The following is a 24446-nucleotide window of genomic DNA, read 5'->3' on the forward strand; positions in this document are numbered from 1 at the left end:
TATTTATACTACACGCATATTAATAATTCTTTTGAATATCCAACACTTATTTATGTAAAACACTTGTTTATACAATTTTTACTGTTAATATACAACTTATTTATTATTAATACACAACACTTAATATACAACTTATTTATAAAACACTTATTTACTATTAATATAAAAAGCTTATTTATTATTAATATACAATTATATGATACTAATATACAACACTTCTTTGTTATAATATACAACCTATTTATAATTAATAAACACTTATCATTTATACAACACGCATATTAATAAGTGTCGCATATTAAGTGTTGTATATTCATAATAAATGTAACTTATTTATTTTGAATATACAACACCTATTTATTATGAACTTACAACTTATTTATAATAATATGCAACACTTATTATTTATGCAACACGCATATTAAAAAATAAGGGTTGCATATTAATAAGTGTTGGATATTCATAATGAATATAACTTATTTATTAAGAATATACAACACTTTTTTTATTATGAATATACAAAACTTATGTACAACACTTATTTATACAACATTTATTTTTAATATGCAACTTATTTAGTATTAATATACAATACTTAATATACAACTTATTTATAAAACACTTATTTACTATTAATATAAAAACGTATTTATTATTAATATAGAACAATTATATGATACTAATATACAACACTTATTTGTTATAATATACAACCCATTTTATAATTAATAAACACTTATCATTTATACAACACGCATATTAATAAGTGTCGCATATTAAGTGTTGTATATTCATAATAAATGTAACTTATTTATTTAGAATATACAACACCTATTTATTATGAATCTACAACTTATTTATAATAATATGCAACACGCATATTAAAAATAAGGGTTGCATATTAAGTGTTGTATATTCCTAATAAATACAACTTATTTATTAGGAATATACAACACTTCTTTATTATGAATATACAACACTTATTTACGTACAACAATTTTTTATGCAACATTTATTATCAATATACAACTTATTTATTATTAATATACAACACTTATTTATACATAATGCATATTAATAATAAGTGGTACATATTAATAAAGGTTGTATATTCATAATATAACTTATTCATTAAGAATATACAACAGTATTTTATTATGAATATACAAAACTTATTTATGTACAACACTTATTTATACAACATTTATTATTAATATACAACTTATTTATTATTAATATACAACACTTAATATACAACTTATTTATAAAACCCTTATTTACTATTAATATAAAAAGTATTTGTTATTAATATACAACACTTATTTGTTATAATATACAACCTATTTATAATTAATAAACACTTATTTATAAAACACGCATATTAATAACTTATTTATAATAATATGCAACACTTATTATTCAAACAACACGCATATTAAAAATAAGGGGTGCATATTAATAAGTGTTGTATATTCATAATAAATATAACTTATTTATTAAGAATATACAACACTTGTTTATTATGAATATACAACACTTATTTACGTAAAACACTTTTTTATGCTACATTTATTATCAATATACAACTTATTTATTATTAATATACAACACTTATTTATACATAATGCATATTAATAATACGTGGCTCATATTAATTAGTGTTGTATATTCATAATGGTATATCTTATTTATTAAGAATATACAACACTTCTTTATTATGAATATACAAAACTTATCTACAACACTTATTTATACAGCATTTATTATTAATATACAACTTATTTATTATTAATATGCAACACTTAATATACAACTTATTTATAAAACACTTATTTACTATTAATATAAAAAACGTATTTAACATTAATATACAACAATTATATGATACTAATATACAACACTTATTTGTTATAATATACAACCTATTTATAATTAATAAACACTTATCATTTATACAACACGCATATTAATAATAAGTGTCGCATATTAAGTGTTGTATATTCATAATAAATGTAACTTATTTATTTTGAATATACAACACCTATTTATTATGAACTTACAACTTATTTATAATAATATGCAACACTTATTATTTATGCAACACGCATATTAAAAATAAGGGTTGCATATTAATAAGTGTTGTATATTCATAATGAATATAACTTATTTATTAAGAATATACAACACTTGTTTATTATGAATATACAACACTTATTTACGTACAACACTTTTTTATGCAACATTTATTATCAATATACAAATGATTTATTATCAATATATAACACTTATTTCTACAACATGCATATTAATAAGTGATTAATATTGATAAAGGTTGTATATTCATAATAATATGACTTATTTATTAAGAATATACAACACTTCTTTATTATGAATATACAAAACTTATTTATGTACAACACTTATTTATACAACATTTATTATTAATATACAACTTATTTATTATTAATATACAACACTTAATATACAACTTATCTATAAAACACTTATTTACTATTAATATAAACACGTATTTATTATTAATATACAACAATTATATGATACTAATATACAACACTTATTTGTTATAATATACAACCTATTTATAATTAATAAACACTTATCATTTATACAACACGCATATTAATAATAAGTGTCGCATATTAAGTGTTGTATATTCATAATAAATGTAACTTATTTATTTAGAACTTACAACTTATTCATAATAATATGCAACACTTATTATTTATACAACACACATATTAAAAATAAGGGTTGCATATTAATAAGTGTTGTATATTCATAATAAATATAACTTATTTATTAAGAATATACAACACTTATTTACGTACAACACTTTTTTATGCAACATTTATTACCAATATACAAATTATTTATTATTAATATACAACACTTATTTATACAACATGCATATTAATAATAAGTGGTTCATATTAATTAAGGTTGTATATTCATTATAATATAACTTATTAAGAATATACAACACTTTTTTTATTATGAATATACAAAACTTATGTACAACACTTATTTATACGACATTTATTTTTAATATGCAACTTATTTATCATTAATATACAACACTTAATATACAACTTATTTATAAAACACTTATTTACTATTAATATAAAAAACGTATTATTAATATACAACAATTATATGATACTAATATACAACACTTATTTGTTGTAATATACAACCTATTTTATAATTAATAAACACTTATCATTTATACAACACGCATATGAATAAGTGTCGCATATTAAGTGTTGTATATTCATAATAAATGTAACTTATTTATTTTGAATATACAACACCTATTTATTATGAACTTACAACTTATTTATAATAATATGCAACACTTATTATTTATGCAACACACATATTAAAAATAAGGGTTGCATATTAATAAGTGTTGTATATTCATAATGAATATAACTTATTTATTATGAATATACAACACTTATTTACCTACAACACTTTTTATGCAACATTTATTATCAATATACACATTATTCATTATTAATATACAACACTTATTTATACATAATGCATATTAATAATAAGTGGTTCATATTAATTAGTGTTGTATATTCAAAATAATATAACTTATTTATTAAGAATATACAACACTTCTTTATTATGAATATACAAAACTTATTTATGTACAACATTAATTATTAATATACAACTTATTTATAATTAATATACAACACTTATTTATATGACACGTACATTAATAATGAGCGTTTATTGATAAGTGTTGTATATTCATAATAAATATAACATATTAATTAATAATATACAACACCTATCCGTTATGAATGTACAACACTTGTTCATACAACACTTATTCAATATTAATATACACCATTTATATATTATTAATATACAACTTATTTATTATTGATATACAACACTTATTATTTATACAACACTTATTTAGTATTAATATACAACACTTATTTATTCTTAATATACAACACTTATTATTTATACGACATGTATATTAATAAAAAGTGTTCTATATTCATAATACATCAAACTTATGTATTATGAATACACAGGACTTACTTATTATGAATATACAACACTTATTTATACAACACTTACTTATGATTACTATACAACTTATTATTAATATACAACACTTAATATACAACTTACTATTCACACAACACTCATTTCGTATTAATATACAACACCTATTTATTATTAATACACAAATTATTAATAAGGAATTGATCACCATGAATGGATTAATGTGGACCCCGACTTAAACAAGTTGAAAAACTGTACGGCATATCAATCAATCAATCAATCAATCAATACACACTATGAATATACGACACTTTGTTATTATGAATGTACAACACTTAAGTATTAATAATATAAAACACTTCATTATTGTTAACATGACTATACAACACATTATTAATATTAATATCTGTTGGGAAGGAAAAGTCCCTGTGGATCCTCATCACATGTCAACATACATTTATGAATAATAATAATAATAATAATAATAATAATAAATCCAATAACTTACTTGTGAAGTCTCTTCAGGTGAACCTCGCCTTCTTCTTCTTCTCTTTTATCTCCTCCTCCGCCGGTGGTTATGAGTGATTATGAGGAGGAGTCACATGACAGCAGGATTACACACACACACACACACACACACACACACACACACACACACACACACACACACACCCAAACACCAAATACATGAGTTGTATTGAAATAGAAGAAAGGATGAGTGTTTTATTGAAAGCAGCGTGGCCACAAAAGAGTGGAAGACATACAAGAATATACGTGACAGGAGAGGAGCTGCAAGGGAGTGAAAGAAGGCACCAAAGAAAGGAAAAGATCTTCTATCTAGGAGAATAAGTTAGGACTAAAGTAGGCACACTGGGACTGAGATGAATGAAGACCTGGACCTGGACTAGGACAAGGCAAAGCTTGCTGGGAGGGACAAGATCTGCTGGTGCCAACGTCTCTTTTGTGTTCTTGTCTGCCAATCATTCCTGCGCGGGAGGAGGCGGGGCCTCGTTGGCGTGGTTGTCCGTCGCCTTGGTCTCCTGCTCCTCGTCCGACACCAGGTCCAAGGAACTCCCCTCCACCGCAAGCTGACGTCTGCCTGAGCGGCTGGAGGAGAAACTGATGGGACCTCCACGCCTACACAGACAACATCATTTATTATTATTATTATAATAGGGGACGGCGTGGCGCAGTGGGAGAGTGGCCGTGCGCAACCCGAGGGTCCCTGGTTCAATCCCCACCTAGTACCAACCTCGTCACTTCCGTTGTGTCCTTGAGCAAGACACTTCACCCTTGCTCCTGATGGGTGCTGGTTAGCGCCTTGCATGGCAGCTCCCTCCATCAGTGTGTGAATGTGTGTGTGAATGGGTAAATGTGGAAGTAGTGTCAAAGCGCTTTGAGTACCTTGAAGGTAGAAAAGCGCTATACAAGTACAACCCATTTATCATTTATTATCCTAGTCACTGCCGTTGTGTCCTTGGGCAAGACACTTCACCCTTGCTCCTGATGGGTGCTGGTTAGCGCCTTGCATGGCAGCTCCCTCCATCAGTGTGTGAATGTGTGTGTGAATGGGTAAATGTGGAAGTAGTGTCAAAGCGCTTTGAGTACCTTGAAGGTAGAAAAGCGCTATACAAGTACAACCCATTTATCATTTATTATCCTAGTCACTGCCGTTGTGTCCTTGAGCAAGACACTTCACCCTTGCTCCTGATGGGTGCTGGTTGGCGCCTTGCATGGCAGCTCCCTCCATCAGTGTGTGAATGTGTGTGTGAATGGGTAAATGTGGAAGTAGTGTCAAAGCGCTTTGAGTACCTTGAAGGTAGAAAAGCGCTATACAAGTACAACCCATTTATCATTTATTATTATTGTTTACATCAGGGGTCGGGAACCTTTTAGGCTGAGAGAGCCATGAAAGCCAAATATTTCAAAATGTATTTCCGTAGGAGCCATATAACATTTTTCAACCCTGAATACAACTAAATTTGTGCATTTTTAAGTATGACCAACATTTGTAGAGTATAGTAAGTCTCTTATTCTTTTTAACATTGTTATTCTAAAACGTTAACCAATAATAAATATAATACTTCTTACCATTAATGCGACATCGTGAACAGGTGCGGTAGAAAACGGATGGTTGGATTAAAATGCATGAGAATGTTTTATAATTTCAACGTTATTGATTACCAGCGGAATTATTCATTACTTATCGTGTTAAGCAATGTCAGCTAAGATTTATCTGAGAGCCAGGTGCAGTCATCTGGCTCTAGAGCCATAGGTTCCCTACCCCTGGTTTAAGCATTAGACAACTTTTTACCTGCACTCTGCCTCCCGCTGTTTCCCACATCTACAAAGCAATTAGCTACCGACTGCCACCTACTGATATGGAAGAGTATTACACGGTTACTCGGCATAGCTCGGTTAGGAGAGTGGCCGTGATAGCAACCTGAGGGTTCCAGGTTCGATTCCCGCTTCCGCCATCCTGGACGCCATCCGCCATTGGGGGATGGCGTGGCGCAGTGGAAGAGTGGCCGTGCGCAACCCGAGGGTCCCTGGTTCAATCCCCACCTAGTACCAACCTCGTCACTTCCGTTGTGTCCTTGAGCAAGACACTTCACCCTTGCTCCTGATGGGTGCTGGTTAGCGCCTTGCATGGCAGCTCCCTCCATCAGTGTGTGAATGTGTGTGTGAATGGGTAAATGTGGAAGTAGTGTCAAAGCGCTTTGAGTACCTTGAAGGTAGAAAAGCGCTATACAAGTACAACCCATTTATCATTTATTATCCTAGTCACTGCCGTTGTGTCCTTGGGCAAGACACTTTACACACCTGCCCCCAGTGCCACCCACACTGGTTTAAATGTGACATAGATATTGGGTGTCACTTTGTAAAGCGCTTTGAGTCACTAGAGAAAAAGCACTATATAAATATAATTATCTGAGAGCCATATGTAGTCATCAAAAGAGCCACATCTGGCTCTAGAGCCATAGGTTTCCTACCCCTGGTTTAAGCATTAGACAACTTTTTACCTGCACCCTGCCTCCCGCTGTTTCCCACATCTACAAAGCAATTAGCTACGGACTGCCACCTACTGATATGGAAGAGTATTACACGGTTACTCGGCATAGCTCGGTTAGGAGAGTGGCCGTGATAGCAACCTGAGGGTTCCAGGTTCGATTCCCGCTTCCGCCATCCTAGTCACTGCCGTTGTGTCCTTGGGCAAGACACTTTACACACCAGTAGAAGCATTTAAGTCTCACCTTAAAACTCATTTGTATACTCTAGCCTTTAAATAGACTCCCTTTTTAGACCAGTTGATCTGCTGTTTCTTTTCTTTTTCTTCTATGTCCCACTCTCCCGTGTGGAGGGGGTCCGGCCCGATCCGGTGGCCATGTACTGCTTGCCTGTGTATCGGCTGGGGACATCTCAGCGCTGCTGATCCGCCTCCGCTTGGGATGGTTTCCTGCTGGCTCCGCTGTGAACGGGACTCTCGCTGCTGTGTTGGATCCGCTTTGGACTGGACTCTCGCGACTGTGTTGGATCCATTGTGGATTGAACTTTCACAGTATCATGTTAGACCCGCTCGACATCCATTGCTTTCCTCCTCTCCAAGGTTCTCATAGTCATTATTGTCACCGACGTCCCACTGGGTGTGAGTTTTCCTTGCCCTTATGTGGGCCTACCGAGGATGTCGTGGTGGTTTGTGCAGCCCTTTGAGACACTAGTGATTTAGGGCTATATAAGTAAACATTGATTGATTGATTACATTTATATAGCGCTTTTTCTCTAGTGACTCAAAGCGTTTTACATAGTGAAACCCAATATCTAAGTTACATTTAAAGCAGTGTGGGTGGCACCGGGAGCAGGTGGGTAAAGTGTCTTGCCCAAGGACACGACGGCAGTGACTAGGATGGCGGAAGCGGGAATCGAACCTGCAACCCTCAAGTTGCTGGCATGGCCACTCTACCAACCGAGCTATAGGGACCCAAACAAGTTTTGCATTGAATATTGAACAAGCGAGACGTATATAACTTTATAGTGATATGCAAAATCGAGTTTCAAATAATACTAATAATTTAAAAATAGCAATGGCATATCAAGTCAAATTTAAATAGAAATTGAATGCCTATTTTCTATTTGTAGCCTTCTCAGGAAAATATCAAAATAAACTTTTACCACAGGCTGATAATACATGTTTTAAATTTGTAGCGTCCAGGGAGAGGTAGTGCTGCAAGGGGTTCTGTGTATTTGTTCTGTTGTGTTACAGTGCGGATGTTCTCCCGAAATCTGCTTGTCATTCTCGTTTAGTGTTGGTTGACAGTGTGGCGTATATTTGTAACAGTCAAAGTTGTTTATACGGCCACCCTCAGTGTGACCTGTATGGCTGCTGACCAAGCTTGCATTGCATTAGCGTGGGTGTGTGTAAAAGCCACATATATCACGTGACTAGGCCGGGACGCCGTTTTTACGTAGGAAAAGCGGACGTGACGAAACGTTTTAGAGGACGCTTGAGGCAGTGCCTTTAAGGCCCGCCCCCAATATTGTTGTCCAGGTGGGAATCGGGAGAAATTTGGGAGAATGGTTGCCCCCTGTGATTTTCGTGTGGGGCAGTCTCCTTGGAAAATCCGGGGGGGGGGGTTCTGGGATAGGCTCCAGCACCCCCGCGACCCCAAGAGGGTAAAGCGGTAGGAAAATGGATGGATGGAAAATTATGTTTGTTCAACTGTTGTGTAATTACTTATCAACTACATGGACAGTGCTAGTACTATAAAGACAGTACTAGTACTACATGGACAGTGCTAGTACTATAAGTACAGTGCTAGTACTATAAGTACAGTACTAGTACTACATGGACAGTACTAGTACTACAAAGACAGAACTAGAACTATAAGTACAGTGCTAGTACTACATGGACAGTGCTAGTACTACATGGACAGTACTAGTACTACAGGGACAGTGCTAGTAGTACTAGATGGACAGTACTAGTACTAGATGGACAGTACTAGTACTACATGGACAGTACTAGTACTACATGGACAGTACTAGTACTCCAGGAACAGTAGTAGTACTATATGGACAGTACTAGTACTAGATGGACAGTACTAGTACTACAGGGACAGTAGTAGTACTCCAGGAACAGTAGTAGTACTACAGGGACAGTACTAGTACTACATGGACAGTACTAGTACTCCAGGAACAGTACTAGTACTATATGGACAGTACTAGTACTATATGGACAGTACTAGTACTACAGGGACAGTAGTAGTACTCCAGGAACAGTAGTAGTACTACAGGGACAGTACTAATACTATATGGACAGTACTAATACTATATGGACAGTACTAGTACTAGATGGACAGTACTAGTACTACAGGGACAGTAGTAGTACTCCAGGAACAGTAGTAGTACTACAGGGACAGTACTAGTACTAGATGGACAGTACTAGTACTAGATGGACAGTACTAGTACTAGATGGACAGTACTAGTACTCCAGGAACAGTAGTAGTACTATATGGACAGTACTAGTACTACAGGGACAGTAGTAGTACTATTTGGACAGTACTAGTACTACAGGGACAGTAGTAGTACTATTTGGACAGTACTAGTACTAGATGGACAGTACTAGTACTACAGGGACAGTAGTAGTACTATATGGACAGTACTAGTACTCCAGGAACAGTAGTAGTACTACAGGGACAGTACTAGTACTATATGGACAGTAGTAGTACTATATGGACAGTACTAGTACTACAGGGACAGTAGTAGTACTACATGGACAGTAGTAGTACTAGTTGGTGTAGTGACGCAGTGAGAGCAAAAGATGAGTAATATTTAGCAGGAAGTGAAAGGACTGACCTGAGTCGGTTCTTCAGCGTGTGGACCTCCCGACTCAGACCCTCGCTGGCCTCGGTGGCGTCATCCAGCTCTCTCTGCAGCTTCCTGCGGGAGGCGTTGGACCTGCTGGCTTCTTCTTCAGCTTCCTCCAGCTGACGCTTCAGCTGCTTCATGCGCGAGTTGGCCTTCTCCACCTTCAACACAATAACATATCCCATATTACAGCTGTGTCTTCTACTTCCTCTTTACCAGATGATCACTTGTTTTCTTCTACTTCCTCTTTACCAGATGATCACTTGTTTTCTTCTACTTCCTCTTTACCAGATCATCACTTGTTTTCTTCTACTTCCGCTTTATTATATATTCACTTTTTTCTTCTACTTCCTCTTTACTATATATTCACTTTTTGTTCTACTTCCTCTTTACTATATATTCACTTTTTGTTCTACTTCCTGTTTATTATATATTCACTTTTTGTTCTACTTCCTGTTTATTATATGCATTCACTTTTTGTTCTGCTTCCTGTTTATTGTATATTCACTTGTTCTACTCTTGTTTATTATATCTTCACTTGTTTTTCTACTTCCTGCTTATTATATTTTCACTTTTTGTTTTACTTCCTGTGTTTTTCGTATATTATCTTTTTGTTCAAATTCCTGTTTATATATTGTCACTTTTTGTTCTACTTCCTGTTTATCATATATTTAGTTTTTGTTATGTTTCTTGCTTATTATATCTTCACTATTTTTGTTGTATTTCCTGTTCATTATATCTTCACTTTTTTTTTTACTTTGTTTTTATTATGTCTTCACTTTTTGTTCTGCTTCCTGTTTTTTATACCTTTAATTTTTGTACTACTTCCTGTTTGTTACATCTTGACTTTTTCTTCTGCTTCCTGTTTATATCTTTACTTGTTGTTCTACTTCTTGTTTATTATACCTTCAAGTTTTGTTCCACTTGCAGTTTATTATATATTTACTTTTTGTTCTACTTCCTGTTCATCATATGTTCACTTATTGTTCTACTTCCTGTTTATAATATATCTTCACTTGTTTTGTTCTACTTCCTGTTTATTATATCTTCACTTTTTGTTCTACTTCCTGTTTATTATACATTCACTTTTTGTTCTACTTCCTGTTTATTATATATTCACTATTTCTGTTGTACTTCCTGTTTATAATATATCTTCACTTGTTTTGTTCTACTTCCTGTTTATTATATCTTCACTTTTTTTCTACTTCTTGTTAATTATATCTTCACTTTTTCTTCTACTTCCTGTTTATTATATAGTCACTTGTTTTGTTCTACTTCCTGCTTATTATATCTTCACCATTTTTGTTATACTTCCTGTTTATTATATCTTCACTTTTTCTTCTACTTCCTGTTTATTATATTTTCACTTTTTTGTTGTACTTCCTGTATATTATAGCTTCACTTTTTTTCAACTTACTGTTCATTATATCGTCACTTTTTGATGTACTTCCTGTTTATTATATCTTGACTTTTTGTTTAACTTCCTTTTTTATTATATATTTACTTGTTGTTCTACTTCCTGTTATTATATCTTCACTTTTTTGTTCTACTTCCTGTATATTATATCTTCAATTTTTATTCTGCTTCCTGTTGTCAAGTCTTCAATTTTAGTTATGTTTTCTGTTTATTATATATTTACTTGTTTTGTTCTACTTCCTGTTTATTATATATTTAATTTTTGTTCTACTTCCTGTTTATCAAATTTTCACTTTTTTGTTTTACCTCCTGTTTACTATATCTTCACTTGTTTTGTTCTACTTCTTAATTATATGTTCACTTGTTTTGTTCTACTTCCTGTTTCCTATATCTTCACTTTTTGTTCTCCTACCTGTTTATTATACATTTACTTTTTGTTCTGCTTCCTGTTTATTATAGCTTAACTTGTTTTGTAGCGTATTTCATGTGTTTGGCCACTGCGTCCTTCCAGTGTGAACAGTAACTATGGAGTTGATGTTGTGGCCGACCACCGGATGGCGACCAAGCACCACTAGTTGGACAATCCCCCTCAGGTTGTGCTCTAAGATAAGTTAAGGTGCAGGTTGCGCTCTAAGATAAGCCGAGGGGCAGGTTGCGCTCTAAGACAAGTTAAGGTGCAGGTTGCACACTAAGATGAGTTAAGGTGCAGGTTGCGCTCTAAGACATGTTAAGGTGCAGGTTGCGCTCTAAGACAAGTTAAGGTGCAGGTTGCACACTAAGATATGTTAAGGTGCAGGTTGCGCTCTAAGACATGTTAAGGTGCAGGTTGCGCTCTAAGATAAGTCAAGGTGCAGGTTGCGCTCTAAGACAAGTTAAGGTGCAGGTTGCACACTAAGATAAGTTAAGGTGCAGGTTGCGCTCTAAGATAAGTCAAGGTGTAGGTTGTGCTCTAAGACAAGGTGCAGGTTGTGCTCTAAGACAAGGTGCAGGTTGCGCTCTAAGATAAGTTAAGGTGCAGGTTGCACTCTAAGATAAGTTAAGGTGCAGGTTGCGCTCTAAGATAAGTCAAGGTGTAGGTTTTGCTCTAAGACAAGGTGCAGGTTGCGCTCTACGATAAGTCAAGGTGCAGGTTGCGCTCTAAGATAAGTCAAGGTGCAGGTTGCGCTCTAAGAAAAGTTAAGGTGCAGGTTGCACACTAAGATAAGTTAAGGTGCAGGTTGCGCTCTAAGATAAGTTAAGGTGCAGGTTGCGCTCTAAGATAAGTTAAGGTGCAGGTTGCACTCTAAGATACAGTAAGTTAAGGTGCAGGTTGCGCTCTAAGATAAGTCAAGGTGTAGGTTGTGCTCTAAGACAAGGTGCAGGTTGCGCTCTAAGATAAGTCAAGGTGCAGGTTGCGCTCTAAGATAAGTCAAGGTGCAGGTTGCGCTCTAAGATAAGTTAAGGTGCAGGTTGCGCTCTAAGATGAATCAAGGAGCAGGTTGCGATGTAAGATAAGTTAAGGTGCAGGTTGCGCTCTAAGATAAATCAAGGAGCAGGTTGCGATGTAAGATATGTTAAGGGGCAGGATGCGCTCTAAGACAAGTCAAGGTGCAGGTTGCGCTCTAAGATAAGTTAAGGTGCAGGTTGCACACTAAGATAAGTTAAGGTGCAGGTTGCGCTCTAAGATAAGTTAAGGTGCAGGTTGCACTCTAAGATAAGTTAAGGTGCAGGTTGCGCTCAAAGATAAGTTAAGGTGCAGGTTGCGCTCTAAGATAAGTCAAGGTGTAGGTTGTGCTCTAAGACAAGGTGCAGGTTGCGCTCTAAGATAAGTCAAGGTGCAGGTTGCACACTAAGATAAGTTAAGGTGCAGGTTGCGCTCTAAGATAAGTTAAGGTGCAGGTTGCGCTCTAAGATAAGTTAAGGTGCAGGTTGCGCTCTAAGATAAGTTAAGGTGCAGGTTGCGCTCTAAGATAAGTCAAGGTGTAGGTTGTGCTCTAAGACAAGGTGCAGGTTGCGCTATAAGATAAGTCAAGGTGCAGGTTGTGCTCTAAGATAAGTCAAGGTGCAGGTTGCGCTCTAAGATAAGTCAAGGTGCAGGTTGCGCTCTAAGACAAGTTAAGGTGCAGGTTGCACACTAAGATAAGTTAAGGTGCAGGTTGCGCTCTAAGATAAGTTAAGGTGCAGGTTGCGCTCTAAGATAAGTTAAGGTGCAGGTTGCGCTCTAAGATAAGTTAAGGTGCAGGTTGCGCTCTAAGATAAATCAAGGTGTAGGTTGTGCTCTAAGACAAGGTGCAGGTTGCGCTCTAAGATAAGTTAAGGTGCAGGTTGCACGCTAAGATAAGTTAAGGTGCAGGTTGCGCTCTAAGATAAGTCAAGGTGTAGGTTGTGCTCTAAGACAAGGTGCAGGTTGCGCTCTAAGATAAGTCAAGGTGCAGGTTGCGCTCTAAGATAAGTCAAGGTGCAGGTTGCGCTCTAAGACAAGTTAAGGTGCAGGTTGCACACTAAGATAAGTTAAGGTGCAGGTTGCGCTCTAAGATAAGTTAAGGTGCAGGTTGCGCTCTAAGATAAGTTAAGGTGCAGGTTGCGCTCTAAGATAAGTCAAGGTGTAGGTTGTGCTCTAAGACAAGGTGCAGGTTGCGCTCTAAGATAAGTCAAGGTGCAGGTTGTGCTCTAAGACAAGGTGCAGGTTGCGCTCTAAGATAAGTCAAGGTGCAGGTTGCGCTCTAAGACAAGTCAAGGTGCAGGTTGCGCTCTAAGACAAGTTAAGGTGCAGGTTGCACACTAAGATAAGTTAAGGTGCAGGTTGCACTCTAAGATAAGTTAAGGTGCAGGTTGCGCTCTAAGATAAGTTAAGGTGCAGGTTGCGCTCTAAGATAAGTCAAGGTGTAGGTTGTGCTCTAAGACAAGGTGCAGGTTGCGCTCTAAGATAAGTTAAGGTGCAGGTTGCGCTCTAAGATAAGTCAAGGTGCAGGTTGCGCTCTAAGATAAGTTAAGGTGCAGGTTGCGCTCTAAGATAAGTCAAGGTGCAGGTTGCGCTCTAAGATAAGTTAAGGTGCAGGTTGCGCTCTAAGATAAGTCAAGGTGCAGGTTGCGCTCTAAGATAAGTTAAGGTGCAGGTTGCGCTCTAAGATAAGTTAAGGTGCAGGTTGCGCTCTAAGATAAGTCAAGGTGCAGGTTGCGCTCTAAGATAAGTCAAGGTGCAGGTTGCGCTCTAAGATAAGTTAAGGTGCAGGTTGCGCTCTAAGATAAGTCAAGGTGCAGGTTGCGCTCTAAGATAAGTTAAGGTGCAGGTTGCGCTCTAAGATAAGTCAAGGTGCAGGTTGCGCTCTAAGATAAGTTAAGGTGCAGGTTGCGCTCTAAGATAAGTCAAGGTGCAGGTTGCGCTCTAAGATAAGTTAAGGTGCAGGTTGCGCTCTAAGATAAGTCAAGGTGCAGGTTGCGATGTAAGATAAGTTAAGGTGCAGGTTGCGCTCTAAGATAAGTTAAGGTGCAGGTTGCGCTCTAAGATAAGTCAAGGTGCAGGTTGCGCTCTAAGATAAGTCAAGGTGTAGGTTGTGCTCTAAGACAAGGTGCAGGTTGCGCTCTAAGATAAGTCAAGGTGTAGGTTGTGCTCTAAGACAAGGTGCAGGTTGCGCTCTAAGATAAGTCAAGGTGCAGGTTGCGCTCTAAGATAAGTCAAGGTGTAGGTTGTGCTCTAAGACAAGGTGCAGGTTGCGCTCTAAGATAAGTTAAGGTGCAGGTTGCGCTCTAAGATAAATCAAGGAGCAGGTTGCGATGTAAGATAAGTTAAGGAGCAGGTTGCGATGTAAGATAAGTTAAGGTGCAGGTTGCGCTCTAAGTTAAGTCAAGGTGCCAAAGACCTTACCTGTTCTTTGAACTGGTCTGCATGGCGGCGCTCGTCCTCCACCTGCAAGCAGATTTCTTTCACCTTCTTCTCCGTCCTTCTCACCAGCTTGTTGGCGGCAGCTCGCTCCCTTCAGAGGAGAGAGCCAGGGAGAGTTGAAAGAGCTCCAGGTCGGCCATTGCCGCCTCCTTACTTGGCCTCCTGCTCCAGCTGCTCTTCCAGCTGCAGGATCTTGGCCTCCAGGGCGGCGACGGAGGCCCGGAAGCGGCTCTTCACCGAGCCCTCCAGCTCGCCCAGCTTGGCCCGCAGCTCCTTGTTCTGCCGCTCCAGCTGCTGCCGGGCGTTCTCGCTTTTCTGGCCCGCGCTGCGTTCCGCGCTCAACTCCGCCGTCAGCGAGTCCACCTGTGGGGACCAGAGCAGGGCTGGTAGCTGGGAGGGAAGGGACACAATTGCGGAGGGGAAGAACAGCAGGCGCACCTGCATGGTGCTCTTTCTGAACTGGTTGTTGAGAAGCTCCATGTTTCCCTGTTCCTCTTCCAGCTCCTCCTCCAGGTGAGCGATACGAGCCTCCAGCCGCCTCTTCTCGTCCATCAGCGCTGATCTGCAATGTCAGGAAGCGTGCAAATAACACAGGTGTCCTGTCAGAAAAATTGTATGGAAATGATCCCAAAAAAAAATTCCGTTCTCTGAGTTCCCAGTGAACAGAGGTTGTCTTTGTTGCACTGAGCCAGAGGCTTGGAAAATTCCGCAGTGCACAATGGGAGGACGCGGGAGGGGTTTATCTAGTTCCAACCAAGACCTGCCCAAGCTCGATCCAGGACCAGTGCAAGCCCGAAAAATATTTTTATTGTGTGTTAATGTGACCAAAAACAATGGCTGTTTACATCAATCAATCAATCAATTTTTATTTCTATAGCCCTAACATAATAGTGAGAGTCCAGTCTATAGTGCATCTAACATAATAGTCGGGGACCAGTCCATAGTGGATCTAACATAATAGTGTGAAAGTCCAGTCCATAGTGGATCTAACATAATAGTCAGGGACCAGTCCATGGTGGATCTAATATAATGGTGTGAGTTCAGTCCATAGTGGATCTAACATAATAGTGAGAGTCCAGTCCATAGTGGATCTAACATGATAGTGAGAGTCTAGTCCACAGTTGATCTAACATAATAGTGCGAGAGTCCAGTCCATAGTGGATCGAAAATAATAGTGTGAGATATCCAGTCCATAGTGGATCTAACATAATAGTCAGAGACCAGTCCATAGTGGATCAAACATAATAGTGAGAGTCCAGTCCATGGTTGGCCGAACATAATAGTGTGAGCGTCCAGTCCATAGTGGGTCTAACATGATAGTGCAAGAGTCCATGCCATTGTGGATTTAACATAATAGTCAGGGACCAATCCATAGTGGATCTAACATAATATTGAGAGTCCAGTCCATAGTGGATCTAACATAGTAGTCAGGGACCAGTCCATAGTGGATCGAACATAAAAGTGAGAGTCAAGTCCATAGTGCATCTAACATAACAGTCAGGGACCAGTCCATGGAGGATCTAACATAATAGTGAGAGTCCAGTCCATAGGGGATCTAACATAATAGTGAGAGTCCAGTCCATAGGGGATCTAACATAATAGTGAGAGTTCAGTCCATAGTGGATCTAACATAATAGTGAGAGTCCAGTCCATAGGGGATCTAACATAATAGTGAGAGTTCAGTCCGTAGTAGGTCTAAAATAATAGTGAGAATCCAGTCCATAGTGGATCTAACATAATAGTGAGAGTCCAGTCCATAGTGGATCTAACATAATAGTCAGGGAACAGTCCATGGTGGATCTAACATAATAGTGTGGGAGTTCAGTCCATAGTGGATCTAACATAAGAGTGAGAGTCCAGTCCATAGTGCATCCATCATAATAGTCAGGGACCAGTCCATTGTGGATCTAACATAATAGTGTGAGAGTCCAGTCCATAGTGGATCTAACATAATAGTCAGGGACCAGTCCATGGTGGATCTAACATAATAGTGTGAGAGTCCACTCCATAGTTGATCTAACATAATAGTCAGGGACCAGTCCATGGTGGATCTAACATAATATTGAGAGTCCAGTCCATAGTGGATCTAACATAATAGTCAGGGACCAGTCTATAGTGGATCGAACATAATAGTGAGAGTCCAGTCCATAGTGGATCTAACATAATAGTCAGGGACCAGTCTATAGTGGATCGAACATAATAGTGAGAGTCCAGTCCATAGTGGATCTAACATAATAGTCAGGGACCAGTCTATAGCGGATCGAACATAATAGTGAGAGTCCAGTCCATAGTGGATCTAACATAATAGTCAGGGACCAGTCTATAGTGGATCGAACATAATAGTGAGAGTCCAGTCCATAGTGGATCCAACATAATAGTCAGGGACCAGTCTATAGCGGATCGAACATAATAGTGAGAGTCCAGTCCATAGGGGATCCAACATAACAGCGAGAGTTCAGTCCATAGTAGGTCTAAAATAATAGTGAGAGTCCAGTCCATAGTGGATCCAACATAATAGTGAGAGTCCAGTCCATAGTGGAACAGAGATGTCCCCAACCGATGCACAGACGAGCAGTCCACCTCGGGTCCCGACTCTGGACAGACAGCACTTACATACCCACATTCCTTTAGAAACAGCTGTTGTTAGGTAAACAGGGAAAGTCCAAATAAAAAGAGGTTGGCGTACAATCTTTTGCCAGTTTGCTGGAGACTGTACTTACATTTCTCCTCAAACTGTGCCAAATGTATTTCTGTCTCTGTTTAATTCCTTGCTTCTTGTCTCGTTTAATAGATGTCATCAGTGTCTGAACCTGACATCTTCAAACTGCGGCTTAATTGCTGCCCCCTTGTGGACAATATGTGTACATGTGAGTAAAAAGTAAATAAATAAAAAAAGGAATGTATTTTAAAATGATAGCAGAGCAATTACTTATATGACCCAATGCAAACAACCTTCTCTAGTCATGGTGCAAAAACAAAGTAGGAAAAACAATGCTAACAACACAAAAAGTTGGCACACATAACACAACCTGCTCCCCGAACCTTATGGATATCATGAAACATGTCCAACAACATAAAAAAAAGTCACAATGACACCCATTTAAATTCATTCCAGTGCATGATGGGAAAACACTCTCCACACTTTTCCATGCTTGGCACATTTTAGGTGCTTGATATTTTTGATTGATTACAAAACTTTAAGGAAGTCGTCAGAGAAGTAAACAAGGTAGGAGTCAAACGTTCACATACTCTTCCATCCATCCATCCATTTTTTCTACCGCTTGTCCCTTTTGGGGTTGCGGGGGATGCTGGAGACTATCTCAGCTGCATTGTTCATATTCAATTATGTTAATTATATATAAATTATATTAATATATATATATATATATATTAATATATATATATATATATATTAATATAATTTATATATAATTAACATAAGAGTTGGGAAATTGTGTTGGATGTAAATATGAAGTGAATTATATTTATATAGCGCTTTTCTCTAGTGACTCAAAGCGCTTTACATAGTGAAACCCAATATCTAAGTTACATTTAAACCAGTGTGGGTGGCACTGGGAGCAGGTGGGTAAAGTGTCTTGCCCAAGGACACAACGGCAGTGACTGGATGGTGGAAGCGGGATTCGAACCTGCAACCCTCAAGTTGCTGGCACGGCCGCTCTACCAACCGAGCTATACCATAAACAGAATACAATGATTTGCAAATCCTTTTCAACCCATATTCAGTTGAATATGCTACAAAGACAACATATTTGATGTTCAAACTCATAAACTTGATTTTTTTTGCAAATAATCATTAACTTTAGAATTTGATCCCAGCAACACGTGACAAATATGTTGGGAAAGGTGGCAATAAATACTGATAAAGTTGAGGAATGCTCATCAAACACTTATTTGGAACATCCCACAGGTGTGCAGGCTAATTGGGAACAGGTGGGTGGCATGATTGGGTATAAAAACAGCTTCCCAAAAACTGCTCAGTCTTTCACAAGAAAGGATGGGGCGAGGTACACCCCTTTGTCCACAACTGCGTGAGCAAATAGTCAAACAGTTTAAGAACAACGTTTCTCAAAGTGCAATTGCAAGAAATTTAGGGATTTCAACATCTACGCTCCATAATATCATCAAAAGGTTCAGAGAATCTGGAGAAATCACTCCACGTAAGCAGCATGGCTGGAAACCAACATTGAATGACCGTGACCTTCCATCCCTCAGACGGCACTGTATCAAAAACCGACAACAATCTCTAAAGGATATCACCACATGGACTCAGGAACACTTCAGAAAACCACTGTCAGTAAATACAGTTTGTCGCTACATCTGTAAGTGCAAGTTAAAGCTCTACTATGCAAAGCGAAAGCCATTTATCAACAACATCCAGAAATGCCGCCGGCTTCTCTGGGCCCGAGATCATCTAAGATGGACTGATGCAAAGTGGAAAAGTGTTCTGTGGTCTGACGAGTTCACATTTCAAATTGTTTTTGGAAATATTCGACCTCGTGTCATCCAGACCAAAGGGGAAGCGAACCATCCAGACTGTTATCGACGCAAAGTTCAAAAGCCAGCATGTGTGATGGTATGGGGTGCATTAGTGCCCAAGGCCCATGGGTAACTTACACATCTGTGAAGGCACCATTAATGCTGAAAGGTACATACAGCTTTTGCAACAACATATGCTGCCATTTAGGCGCCGTCTTTTACATGAACGCCCCTGCTTATTTCAGCAAGACAATGCCAAGTCACATTCAGCACGTGTTACAACAAAAAGAGTGCGGGTACTTTCCTGGCACGCCTGCAGTCCAGACCTGTCCCCCATGGAAAATGTGTGGCGCATTATGAAGCCTAAAATATGACAGCGGAGACCCCGGACTGTTGAAGGACTGAAGCTCTACATAAAACAAGAATGGGAAAGAATTCCACTTTCAAAGCTCCAGCAATTAGTTTCCTCAGTTCCCAAACGTTTATTGAGTGTTGTTAAAAGAAAAGGTGATGTAACACAGTGGTGAACATGCCCTTTCCCAACTACTTTGGCACGTGTTGCAGCCATAAATTTCTAAGCTAATTATTATTTGCCCCCAAAAAAATAAAGTTTATGACTTTGAACATCAAATATCTAGGATAATAGGAGGCAGGCATTGAGTAAGAAAACATGGTTTTAATTTACACACTAAAACAAAACCAAACAAAGCGGTACAACAAAAAGTGCGCACGAGGTGGATAACAAACTAGGCCAGGGGTCGGGAACCTTTTTGGCTGAGAGAGCCATGAAAGCCAAATATTTCAAAATGTATTTCCATGAGAGCCATATCATATTTTTTTAACACTGAATACAACTTAAATGCCTGCATTTTTTAAGTAAGACCAACATTTTGAGCATAATAAGTCTCTTATTTTTTTAAACAACATCAATCAATCAATCAATCAATGTTTACTTATATAGCCCTAAATCACTAGTAAAGCTAACCAATAACAAATATAATACTTCTTACCATTTATGCGACTTCTTGAACAGGTGCGGTAGAAAACGGATGGTTGGATTAAAATGCATGAGAATGATTTATAATTTGAACGTTATTTTTAACCAGCGGAATTATTCATTACTTATCGTGTTAAGCAATGTCAGCTAAGATTTATTTGAGAGCCAGATGCAGTCATCAAAAGAGCCACATTTGGCTCTAGAGCCATAGGTTCCCTACCCCTGAACTAGGCCGTGAACAAACAAAACTGGAAGCAGGGAACAAAAGACAGTAAGCTACCAAATATAGCTTACCGCTACGCTGCAACGACGCGACAGGAGCGACAATACATGACAATAATCCAGCACAGACTGGAGGAGAAAACAGCTCTAAATAGGAATCGGGCTGATTGACACCAGGTGTGGCCAGGTGCCAATCAGCCGCAGCTGAGGGGACACAGCACTCAGGTGGAAAGACAGGAAACCGACAAAATAAGAGCGCTGACCAGGGGCGTCGCCAGACATATTTCACTGGGGCACGTGCCCCGCTGTTGATCTGCAGTGCCCCAGTAAAAATTTCACCAATAAAAAAAAAAATGCTTCAGAGTTTTAAGTCTACATAACATAGACAACAGCGCACATACTACTTAGTACGGTAATTGATTGCTTCTGTATTCACTCCACGAAACAGTGAACACATGGCTACTTAATATGGTAATTTATTCACGTGTGGATCGAGACTTCGGTTGAGAGAGAGAGAGGGGGGGATTCGAATCACTGCGTGAGGTAGGTGACGTTAGCCAACAACAATTTGTTAATTACAATATTTTGATTTTGATTTGACTCAAGCTGTAACTCCTAGATGGATTTAAGAAAGTTATTCGCCCGCAGCAGAGAAGAAGCAGCAGGAATGAGAGATGTAAGTGAAGTCCTAGCTAGCTGGGCAACATCATTGTCTTAAGTTGATGCTAAGTTAGCTAACGTTATTCCTTGTATCAAGACAAACATATTCATTTGTTGTACGAGCTGTCGGGGGAATTTCCAATCAACATGAAACATCCATCCATCCATCCATCTTCTTCCGCTTATCCGAGGTCGGGTCGCGGGGGCAGTAGCCTAAGCAGGGAAGCCCAGACTTCCCTCTCCCCAGCCACTTCGTCTAGCTCTTCCCGGAGACATAGTCTTCCCAACGTGTCCTGGGTCTTCCCCGTGGCCTCCTACCGGTTGGACGTGCCCCAAACACCTCCCTCGGGAGGCGTTCGGGTGGCATCCTGACCAGATGCCCGAACCACATCATCTGGCTCCTCTCGATGTGGAGGAGCAGCGGCTTTACTTTGAGTTCCTCCCGGATGGCAGAGCTTCTCACCCTATCTCTAAGGGAGAGACCCAAACTCATTTGGGCCGCTTGTACCCGTGATCTTATCCTTTCGGTCATGACCCAAAGCTCATGACCATAGGTGAGGATGGGAACGTAGATCGACCGGTAAATTGAGAGCTTTGCCTTCCGGCTCAGCTCCTTCTTCACCACAACGGATCGGTACAACGTCCGCATTACTGAAGACGCCGCACCGATCCGCCTGTCGATCTCACGATCCACTCTTCCCTCACTCGTGAACAAGACTCGTGAAACATAATGTTGGTTATTGTCTGCTGCTTCTGCATCAAAGATGATTTGGAGTCAGCATGTGTGAGTTGAGTGCTTCTCAAATGGTTTATCTTCAGGAAGAAAAAAGTTTTCCATATCATCAAGTCCTGAGCCACATTTTTAAATCATTCAAGTTTATTTCACAGAAAAATAGCACAGTAGACTTGTCTTGTTAATCGGTGTGACTTTGACTAAAATAATCTTATTTTGTCACCAGAAAAATGGCTACAGCTAAAGCATCTGGTTTTGTTTGCAGAAAAAAATAGTAAAATTTCTGTATTTGTTTTCAGAAAGATGGCTGAAAATATCAGGTTTTGTTGCCTCATTTAGATTTTTTTAAATATATTTCCATGTCTGTCCTGAGTCCTCCTCCAACTTGTTAGTCGCTTTGCCTTTTGTTAAAATACTCACTAATAGTCACTAGAAAAAGGGCTAAAAATATCTGGTTTTGTTGCCACAATTTGATTTTTTCTCCCTAAACTTTTTTTTTTCATGCACACATGTGACTGCGACTCACTGAAAATGACACACAATCCACTTTTATGTCAGGACCCAGCAGTTGGGAACCACTGGTCAACCTCGTCACGTCCGTTGTGTCCTGAGCAAGACACTTCACCCTTGCTCCTGATGGGTGCTGGTTGGCGCCTTGCATGGCAGCTCCCTCCATCAGTGTGTGAATGTGTGTGTGAATGGGTAAATGTGGAAGTAGTGTCAAAGCGCTTTGAGTACCTTGAAGGTAGAAAAGCGCTATACAAGTACAACCCATTTATTATTATATAACTGTATAACAGTTACTGTAATATTTCCATGTCTGTCCAGAGTGATTGACCACTTTGCAAAAATGAAAAAAAATACGTTACAGTTTACTTCTCAGAAAATGATTCCCTGAACAGACACACAACAGTTGTTCATTTATTCTACTACCGTGGCTTTATTGTTTTGTGTATATTTTATAGTTTTGTGTATCTGAAATAGGATTAGCCACATTGCCATAAATGGAAATTAAATAATATAAAATAACCCAGAGATGAGGTGGCGACTTGTCCAGGGTGTACCCCGCCTTCCGCCCGATTGTAGCTGAGATAGGCGCCAGCGCCCCCCGCGACCCCGAAAGGGAATAAGCGGTAGAAAATGGATGGATGGATGGAACCCAGAGATGTAGGGGTGCTTTATTTTTGGTTTTACTTTTGTAGATTTACTGCAATAAATATTTCAAAAAGATTCATTGCCTTCCTTTTTGCTTTTACCAGTAGCAGTTTAGAAGTCTGGAGTAAAAAAGTGCACAAGTAGGTCAAATGCATGAGTTAATTTCAGGTGGTTCATCAAAGATCCATACAACATAATCTGATATGGGCGGTATAGCTCGGTTGGTAAAGCGGCCGTGCCAGCAACTTGAGGGTTGCAGGTTCGATTCCCGCTTCCGCCATCCTAGTCACTGCCGTTGTGTCCTTGGGCAAGACACTTTACCCACCTGCTCCCAGTGCCACCCACACTGGTTTAAAATGTAACTTAGATATTGGGTTTCACTATGTAAAGCGCTTTGAGTCACTAGAGAAAAGCGCTATATAAATAAAATTCACTTCACATATGATTTCATAGTTTAAAGCACTATTTATGTATTTTTTTATGATAAATAAGTGCTAAAAATTTTTTTGCTTCCGCGCTTTGCACGCTCACTTGAATTATTTGTGCCCCAGGTGTGCCCCAGTACAGTATTAGGTCTAGTGACGCCCCTGGCGCTGACAGGAAACACTAGACCCACACAGAGGAAACAAAGACAAATGCAGAGGAAAAAACTAAAACATAGTCCAAGTGTCAGGGACAAGCCTGACACTTTGTAGCATATTCAACTGAATATGGGTTGAAAAGGATTTGCAAATCCTTGTATTCTGTTTATATTTACATCTAACACAATTTCCCAACTCATATGGAAACGGGGTTTGTATATTTGATGATTCATTGGAGATGTTCTCCGGCCCCCAACAAGAGTGAACTCACTTCCCAGACGCGCTGTTGGAGATCTCGTCCTGCAGCTCGTCCCGTTCTTGCTCGGCGTGCCGCCGGCCTCTCTCTGACGCCGCCAGGTCCTGCAAGGGGGGGGTGGGGGGTCACAGAAAACCTCGGTAAATGTT

At 38.6% G+C, this 24446-nt stretch overlaps 2 protein-coding genes across 3 annotated transcripts in view; both read right to left on the minus strand.

The window, feature by feature from the left end:
- The window catches only part of LOC133541167 (serotonin N-acetyltransferase-like), a 20248-nt gene extending 15523 nt beyond the window's left edge, over positions 1-4725 (minus strand). Inside the window, exon 1 of the mRNA XM_061884293.1 lies at positions 4565-4725. The gene's annotated coding sequence lies outside the window, so the exon portion shown is untranslated. The remainder of the gene's footprint in view (positions 1-4564) is intronic.
- Positions 4726-4759: 34 nt separating this feature from the next.
- Positions 4760-24446, minus strand: part of LOC133541166 (myosin-10-like) — a 251556-nt gene continuing 231869 nt past the window's right edge. For both annotated transcript variants that reach the window (XM_061884291.1, XM_061884290.1), the window contains 6 exons: positions 24313-24401; positions 15635-15758; positions 15351-15559; positions 15179-15287; positions 9907-10079; positions 4760-5193 (listed from right to left, as the gene is read on the minus strand). In XM_061884291.1, the coding sequence (XP_061740275.1) occupies positions 5037-5193; positions 9907-10079; positions 15179-15287; positions 15351-15559; positions 15635-15758; positions 24313-24401 (861 nt within the window). In that variant the 3' untranslated portion in view covers positions 4760-5036. The remainder of the gene's footprint in view (positions 5194-9906; positions 10080-15178; positions 15288-15350; positions 15560-15634; positions 15759-24312; positions 24402-24446) is intronic.

Source organism: Nerophis ophidion, linkage group LG23 (genome assembly GCF_033978795.1).
Source record: "Nerophis ophidion isolate RoL-2023_Sa linkage group LG23, RoL_Noph_v1.0, whole genome shotgun sequence".
NCBI classification, from domain to species: domain Eukaryota; kingdom Metazoa; phylum Chordata; class Actinopteri; order Syngnathiformes; family Syngnathidae; genus Nerophis; species Nerophis ophidion.